This window comes from Lipotes vexillifer, unplaced genomic scaffold (genome assembly GCF_000442215.2).
Source record: "Lipotes vexillifer unplaced genomic scaffold, Lipotes_vexillifer_v1.1 scaffold542, whole genome shotgun sequence".
In the NCBI taxonomy this organism is placed as follows: domain Eukaryota; kingdom Metazoa; phylum Chordata; class Mammalia; order Artiodactyla; family Lipotidae; genus Lipotes; species Lipotes vexillifer.
In genome coordinates, this window is record NW_006773166.1 from 487922 (window position 1) to 497335 (window position 9414).

Genomic DNA, 9414 nt, shown 5'->3' on the forward strand with positions numbered 1-9414 from the left:
CCCGTTGCGGAGCACAGGCTCCAGACGCGCAGGCTCAGCGGCCATGGCTCACGGGCCCAGCCGCTCCGCGGCATGTGGGATCCTCCCGGACTGGGGCACGAACCCATGTCCCCTGCATCGGCAGGTGGACTCTCAACCACTGCACCACCAGGGAAGCCCCAACGAAATCTGGACTTTTAAAAACTACATGGCAATAGATTCTCCTTTATGCTTAAAGCATTTGAGATGGGTGTCTGACATGTGCAAGTAAAATACCTCCACCTGATACAAATAAACTATTAGACCACTCATTACCTGGTTTACCTAGAAGTAGTGAGAGGCTGGGGCAAGGGTAATGAGGTGGGCTTGAAATAAATACAAAGAGACTGGAAACTTTAGTAACAAAGTCAAGGAAAACAGCATTAGTATGGCCAGAGCAGAAGGTGACTCTCTCACATTTATTTGGATAAATCATATTAAAATTTAACAAACCATGTCCTAATGCCCCAGAGGTAGAAGGAAGGGAAGGGGAATTCTCTCTTCCTTCCCTCTCCTGTTGTTACCCTCCACTTTGAAGAAATTCCATTAGCAAGACACTCCTAGAATCTCTTACTGCCTCTTTTATCAATTTCCAGAGGAAAGGAAGTGACAAAATCTGAAGTATTAAGGATAGTCTGCAAAGAGAAACCATTTGTGCATAGCTCTGCCTCTGGCATGTCCTTTAAGGGAGCAAGCTGCCCTCAAGAAACACCAGTTTACCTCACTCAGTCATCCGCAGCATGGGTGTTAGAGGAACAGGCCTCGCTTCAGTCCTACCCCAGTCCTGAATTAGTTAGTGTTTGAGTGGGCAATTCTAATTCTGAAATTCAGTACATGTAAACCACATGTTTAAACATCAGTGTTATCACTAATAAAAATATCTCATTTCCACCAGACTTGCATTTGTTTTTCTCTATTGGTATAGAACTCAGGTGGCAAAAATTAAAGGAGGGGAGAGGATCGTATTTTCTTGTGTCCTTAAACTGCAGTATCTGGGAGCTTCAACCAGGTCACACCCTTGGATGCTCAATATTAATTTCATCCCTTTGGGAGCATGTACACAAACCTAATTCAAAGAATCGCTCATAAACACAAAAAACAAATTTACATTTTATGAGCTTCTATGTGGTGTTCTGACAACTAATGACAAATCGTTCTCTTAATATAAGCAAAAATAAAATAATGATGTTGGTTAACTTACATATAAAATTGTAATAGAACAAAAATCAAAATGCAACATAAATCTGCTAACAAACAATTGAATAACTAGAAGAAAGAATCACTGTATAAAATAACTTAGTATTAAAAATTGGACTGGTCATGAAAATGCAAACTAGCATAACCTAAATTTACATGATCTGAAAACAATGAAGTGAATGAAACAAATACCCTATGTCAATTTGGCTACAGCTGTTCATACCAGGGCTGGAGGCTGAGAGCTGGGGCTGGAGTCTGATGGGGAGGGGAAACCACAGCCAGTCTCGATAAGGACACAGGAACTTAACTATGATGACGCTGGCAGTCCTACTCATTCTTATTTTAGCGTGAAAAATAAAAAAGATCAGTGATGAGAACTAAAAAGTGATAAAGGGGTGATCCCTGGTGAAGACTGGAGTTCAAAAAAAAAAATCGAAGAGACAATTTTAAAGTTTATTGGGATCTTTTAGGGAAAAAATAGATAAGTTTATAGATAAGTCGGCCCCTAGAATTGAGGGGTTAGGAAATTCTGCTCATTAGAACATGAATTTCATAAAGCAAGAAAATCATGTAGAGTGTTGACTGAGCTCTTCAAGAAGAGCTTGAAGAAAGGCTTTGCACAAGTAAGAGAAGGGAAGCTAACAATGAACTTTGAGAATTTAGCCCAGGGATGCAGACGGATTTAAAAGTCAGGATAACTCAGAGAGCTTCGACTTGGAGCTGGTGGGGTTAGGGGGGCGGGCAGGGGACTGAAGCAGGTGACCAAATTAGAAAGGGGCCAAATCAGAAAATGAACTTGCGTCACTATGTGCTAAAGGAACTCTCCTGGCTGCAGATAGAGATGCCAAAAAAGATGTATGCTGTTGCACCTGGAAAATGCACTGAAGAGATTGCTTAAGTTTGAAACTTGTGCCAAACTAAGCAAATATATATATATTTTTAAATCTGTGTATCACCTAAGCAAAATTAATAACCGGGAACCTTTTCACTCATCTCTTCTTTTTTTAGAGTCATTTCAATAAAATAATCTTTATTATGGTGTAGTATGTAATGTTAAAGTTATAATAACACCATCAACTTAGTTGTATTATTCTCTATGATATGCTTAGGTTTCTCAGGCAGGTGTTACCAATCTGCTTTTTGTTGTTGCTTCCCAAAGAATGAATGAATGAATCAATCAATCAATTTATTTATTTCTAGGAGATGTCCCTTTATAATTTTGTTTTATATTTTTTATTAATTTTTATTGGACTATAGTTGCTTTAGAGTGTTGTGTTAGTTTCTTATTGGGACCGACATATATACACTACTATGTATAAAATAGATAACTAATGAGAACCTACTCTATAGCACGGGAAGCTCTACTCAATGCTTGGTGGTGACCTAAATGGGAAGGAAATCTAAAAAAGAGTGGATATGTGTATACATATGACTGATTCACCTCACTCATATCTTTTGAATGCTGTCTTAAATTAAAACTTCCACTTAAGGGGAGAATGTATGCATACTTCACAGCAGCTGCTTTCAAACTTTGGAGGAGAGACGAGTAACTTGGGAGAAACGTAACAAGCAAAAACCAAGACTACTGAATAGTCCCTATATGCCAGGCATCATGCTAGGCACTTTATAACCACCATCAAATGTCACTATCACAATAAAACTGTAGAGAGGCACCACTGTCTTGCTTTAGAGGTGAGGACGCTTTGCTTAGAGACGTTAAACTTCTATCAAAGTTCATAAATGGTAGGTGATAAATGGTAGATCCCCAAATTGAACACAGGCATGTTTCGGTCCAAAGCCCATATCTTATCTTGTACACTATACTGTTTCTGGAGAAAAAGCTTGACTCATTCCTTGCATTATTGCCCAAGAAAAGCTGTAGGTGGAATTTAACTGGTGAAATTTCCATGCAGAAATTGTGATGAGTTCACACTCCTTTTCAGTGGCCAAGTATTATAGTGTCCTTCCATCTAATTCACGGGTAATGTATCCAGCCCCTTCCCCAGAACAGCCATGCTGCCTCGACTCCTATTCACACATTCACTTCCATAGTTCACTGATGGCCAGCAAGCAGTTTACAGACCAGCTTGACTCAAGAGTATTGAAGTTTGTTGAGAACATCAACCTACTCAAAATTTTGGCCAAGTTCAAGCTGTAACTTCCCCCACAAGGCATTAGCATATAGTGGATGAGCACGTAGGCTCTGAGGCTTGACTGCCTGGGTTCATAACGTTTCTGTGCCTCAGTTTCCCTGTGAAATCAAGAGGAAATTATCAGGGTTAAATGTATCAGTACATATAAAGTACTTAGAACAGTGCCTGTTAACTATTACTAATTATGTAGCTTTCATTTTTTTTCCTTTCTCTGAAGTGTGTTAAGAATTTCCTGGTGACTTCATTTATTGCTTTCTCCCTTTTACCAGAACACAAACTCTTTTTAAGTAGGGGCCACGTCTTGCCTCTTCTCTATGCCCGACAGGGTTTGGCAAAGGAGCCCAGGCACAGCAAGCATCCCTCACATCTGCGGAAGGAGGCTGTATTTGAGACATCTGCTTTGGAGTCACCACTAAGAGCAGGCCAACACTGAGAGCTCAGCAAAGACACCGGGGAGAGGCTTAGAGGAGGCAACTTGACCTCCCTTGGCTCACAGACATGGGGAGAGAAGTTAAGAAAACTTAAAGGCTTACAAAGCCTTAGTAAAGGATGCATGTTTTGCCCACAGTCCTCCAGCTCTACCACTCTCACATCCTTTTCTCCTCGATATCAACATTTTTCAAAAGTATATACTGTAACATGCTTTAGTAATTTAAAAGAAGTTCTGGTGCCAAATAAATTGGGCAAACACTGCATATGTAATTATTGATAATGAGCAATGTATATTAGCATATTAAAGGCTCCTAATAGGTCTTTCAAGTAAGAATTCCACTTCATTTTGTTTAACCTAACATTTTCCAAATTGATCTCATCCCTTTTTTTTTTTTTTTTTTTTATTTAAGGGAAAGGCTCCTAATAGGTCTTTCAAGTAAGAATTCCACTTCATTTTGTTTAACCTAACATTTTCCAAATTGATCTCATCCCTTTTTTTTTTTTTTTTTTTTTAATTAACGGGAGAAAAACGTTTTTTCTTGGAAAATGATTTTTACAGCTTGGCGCTGTACGTGCTATATAGGACTAGGGAAGGAAAGGAAAAAGTCAACATGGACCAGAGGAGTCAGAAGAGAGGTGAATTTCTGTACCAGCAAAAAGTTCTAGGTGGCGTGGGTGGTCCCTGCAGTGTCAGGCCCTAATGCTGAGGATCTAACCCAAGGGAGGTATTCTTTTAATTTACTCTTAATCATAGAAATCCAGCTCAATCAATCAATCAATCCTTATTAACTGTCAATTGAACTTAATATTTTTCCAGGAACACATTATATTACAATAAATGAAAACTGCCAGGCCGAGGACTATTTCTTTCCTTGCTTTAGATTTCTTATACGTCTGACCTATTCTTTGCATCATTTCTACAAACTAGCTGAAAATCTGACCTCCTGGGCGACTTTAAACAGCATGAAAGGCATTACTAAATAAGCCAATAAGACACTACTTAATAACCTGAGGACTATGTGGTTTTTAGTTTCATTGCCTGATTTTATGACTTCTGTGAGCTAAAATTAAAATTCCCAAACCCCTTATCACTGTAAGAAGCAATCCAAGGTTGTGGCTCATAAGCAAAATAGCTCCTTTCTTCTCCCAAGTTTCATTATCCTTATGGCTGCTTTTTTTCCCCATCAGCAGCAAAGTAGGGGGTAAGGCAGAAAATGAAACAGCTTCATTAATTTCAAATATCAAATTACTGGATGACTTGGGCATCCATGGTTTAATCCTGCCTTTTAATTATTAGTGGTAAGAGAAAGCACACTTATAATTACCTTTACTGTAAAGCTTCTAAACAAGAATAATGACTGAGGGAGGCATTACACATTACTGTACCCTCAGTCCTGCAGTTCTTCATAACTATAGATTTAAGGGTATACAATTTCCCTATGGAAATAAAAGGAACTTGCTGTCTGGAAAGGGCAGGGTGAGGTCGCCATCTAGTGGCTATTTATTGAAAACACGCTGCAAATAGCACTGTTGGCTTTACTGGGCTAAACCCAGAGCAGGCCCCAAGGGACGTGACATGTTATCACTGCTGCCTTTGCAGGCTGCTCTCTGCATTCCCTCATGGGGATTTCTTGAAGAATTAATTCAGGTTGGCTGTGGGTTCTAAAGCTTACAATCATTCTGCTTATTTTCATTACATAAAGCTAAGTTACCCTTCAGGCATAGAGAACAGCAACTGTTATCTCCCACTACTAAGTTATGTCTATGTACAACTGGAGGGTGTTGGCTAATCACTGTAGTTCTGTTTGTCTTCTCTTTGGGAGGGAAGGGGTTGGGTACTGTTGTGTACCTACCGAAATGTATTCCTCACCTCACCCCAATCTGTTCCACTGTATTTTACCTATAGTGTAAGACACATCATTTTCTTAGAATGAACTGGGACGTCTGACAAGCAGCTTGACGTGGTCAAATCACACAGACATGAATTTAGAGCTTACGCACACAACTCCCTCTAAGTTCGTGTTGCCCTTACGTAAAATGACAATAAGAACACTTAAGCTGCAAGGCAATGGTATGCTCCAGAAGATTACAGGAGTTGATATGTGTACAAGGCTAACCCAGCGCCTAATGCCAGCTGGGCACTGGATATATGTGAGCTGTTCTCGCTCCTTCCAGACTCTCCTTCTTGACTCACGCACACCCATACACACAAACACACTCCTACCTGCACAAACACATACATGGCTCACTATAATTCCTGACTCCAGGAGAACAGAAGCTCAGGCTCATGATTATAAAATTAAATTACAGAACCCAAAATTGCAGAAACTTTATTCTGAAAATAGTCTTAGCAACAACAGAATTTCAAGGTGTAAAGCATTTTAGTGACAATGACTGTTAAACCCGAAGGCTCCTGACTCTAACCTGTCTTATTCACAGAAGAAACTGTAGACGTGGCTTAGGCCACTGACTTCATTTGACAGGTCCAGAAATGGTAAGTGACTTTCCCAACATCCTGCAGAGAATCAGCATCAGGGTCCAGGTCTCCTGAAACCAACAGCGTTCCGCGTAATACCCCATCCTGCCCCATGTTTTCCCTTCCCACATGGACAAGAAGTCTGCATAACAGATATGCACGGCTCTCAAATATTGGAGAGTAAAAATTTTTGAGTGCAGCATGTAAGATGCACTGAAAGATGCCTTCTCTCTTCTCCCCTAGAGCTTATTAAATTATCCATCAAATTCTGCCCAAAGATCTACCTTCCTAAACCACTCCAGATTTCTCCAGCCCAAACTGATAATTGAGAAAATTATCTTCTGATTGACAATTATAATCTTACTCACCCAAATTAGAATCTCATTATATATTCCTTGTCTTATTTTCAAATTCCCGAGTCCTATCTCATCTACAAAATTGGTTCATTGTTGAAGGAAATATAGGTAATTTTGTTCTTCCTTTTTATCTTGTACAATCCCTAGCACATTCCTGAAATATAACAGGCTGTCAAGAAATACTTATTGCTTGTGTGAGGGTCTGAATGTTCCTTTACGTTTGTACGGATTCATTCGCTTATTCCTTGCCCTCCTAGAATGTAAATTCCACCAGACCAAGGACTTGCCTAATTGTCCACCACCACATTCCCAGTGCCTTCTAAAGCAGTGCTTAGTACAGAGTAGGTACTCAATTAATAATGATTAAATAAGTTATTAAATAAATGAATAATTATTCAGCACCTTCTAAGTATCATGCACTTACTTCGGTACTTACTTGTACCTATAATGTTCTGAATTTCTGGTTTATCCATCTCCCTCTACTGGAGAGAGACTCATTCAAGAGGGAAGGAACTGGCACTTTGAAGGATGATTGATAAGTGGTTTTTGAGTAACTGAATAATAGAAGGATCTGTAGAACTCTACGTCTGTTCTCCAGACACATACTCTATGCCTAAGGAGAGAGAGCCCCATCAATATGTAACCACCATAGTGGATAAGTTCTGTAATACAGATCAATGAAAAGGGATTATGAAAATATAGAGGAAGATCTTCTTAGTCTTACCTGAGCCTTACCAGAGAACAAGACATGTGACTTCTGTTTAGCAAAATACAAGGTTTTCAAACACAATACTTTGCTCACTGAATGACCAAGAGGAGTCTGAGAGCAAAGAGAGACAAATTCACTACAGCTGTACTCACCCTCAGCCACATCATCGTCCACGGTTAACTTAAGGCTTTTTCCTCTCCGCACCACCCGAACGGTGTGCCATTCGTTGTCATTGAGCTTCTGCCCCGCGTACAGGGTCTCTGGTCCTTTGCCTAAGGGCAGTGGTAAGTGCCAAAGTTAGAATCAATTCTAAAAGTAGTGTTCATGGCATCAGAGTTGTGAAAGCCACACTGGTGCACATGACCCAGTAGCATTCAAGGAATCGTATCCCTCCAGAGCCCATCTGAGTTTCACTGATCCAACAGGGTCCTCCACAGCAGTACCCAGTGCAAAATCTCAACTGAATCATAATGGACAATAACAAATAAGTGCCCTCCTTTATCTAAAGCTGCAAGATATTTAAAATGCCAATGGCAACAAGCAAACATTTACAGGAAACAGTAATTTTGTTTCCTAAAGTCTTAGACTTCAGATGAATTTCTTGAAGATATAGGAAATTCATCATACATTCCTTTAGAATCATTTGGTCACTCAGGCATAATACACCAGTCTGGCTTTTGCAGAGTATCCACCAATTCGATGAGAAAAGAGCTATGCTTTTAACTTGACATTTCCATTAACCCACGGTCTTACCAGAATTCCGTGACCACAGAAATCACGACAGTAACCGTTACCATAATAATAATGTCAAGGCTTAAAACCCGCTATAAATAATGCTCCTGAAGGGAATATGATGGGCCCCAGGCTTATTCATTGTTCATCATCTTCCAAAAAGATCCAAAGACTTAAAATATGAAATAATGCAAAATTCCAAAATTGAACGTGTTTAGGTCAAAAGACTATTCAGTAAAACGTGCCACTAAATAAAGGAATAAACCAAGTTGCCTCAAAAGATCCATGATCAAGATGCTCAAGATGGTGTTCAAGTGAACCCTAGGAAGAATCAGATGCAACAAGGAATTATGGTATTTAGGGGCAGAAGTTGGCAAGACGAACACTGAGGCATTGAAACATTTCAGTTAGTAACGAGGGGGAGTGGAATATTATGTTTCACTCGCCATTGAACTGAGGTGTAAGTTGAAAAAACAAAGAAGATTGCATTGAACCAGAAAACTTAGAACAAGTTTGCTCTCTCTACATAGATAGCTGATCCCACGCAGAAAGATACTGCTTAAATCTTCCTACATTAGTCAGTCAATATATGTAAAGCCTTACTTCTGAGAAAAACTTGCAAAAGAAAAAGATGAAACAGGTAACTGGGCAATACATCTCTATGGATGTTATGCATCTGCAATATTTCAGAAGACTACACACTTGGCTCCAACATATAGGAGCACAGGGCCAGGTACACAGTAGGTGCTTTAATGAGTGCTTGTTGAATAACTGATGTCTACCTATGTCTTTACTTCTTTGGAAACCATCAGTAAGGTCAGTATACTTTTATCTAAGTAATTTTGAAACTTTTATTATATATCTCTCCTTAACCACTATCCCCACTCCTCTACCTCCAAGACTGAAGATATTATATATCGTTTAGGGGAGGAAGGAAGAAAGAGTATCATTTGGGTAGAGATCTTTTAAGCTAGGTCATTTTAAATTGGATCCTTTAATTTTCAGTAATTAGTATTTCTATTAAGTGTTGGTTATAAGAGTTATGACAGTAGCTGAAGTTTGGGGAAATTTCCTGTTTGAAAAATAAACAGGCTTTCAAAGTGGAAAGATTTCTTTCAATCACAACGTATTCAGCAGGTAATTTGTGTTTAATATTTTTCAGAATGTACCTATACCCCACGTGCAATCCATAGTTACAAAAATCCTGAGAATTCCGTGAAGAAACTTAGAATGGACCAAATGCACCCAGAACTGAGTAATGATGCCACGAGACCAATGAAAAAAATAATTCTACAACAAAGGATGTAATACACAATCTTAGCTTCTCTTTGTGGGCATTCC

The 9414-nt window shown here is 39.3% G+C and overlaps 1 protein-coding gene across 1 annotated transcript in view; it reads right to left on the bottom strand.

The window, feature by feature from the left end:
- Nucleotides 1-9414, bottom strand: part of NRXN3 (neurexin 3) — a 782346-nt gene that overhangs the window by 23614 nt on the left and 749318 nt on the right. Inside the window, exon 11 of the mRNA XM_007448147.1 lies at nucleotides 7494-7613. Within this exon, the coding sequence (XP_007448209.1) occupies nucleotides 7494-7613 (120 nt within the window). The remainder of the gene's footprint in view (nucleotides 1-7493; nucleotides 7614-9414) is intronic.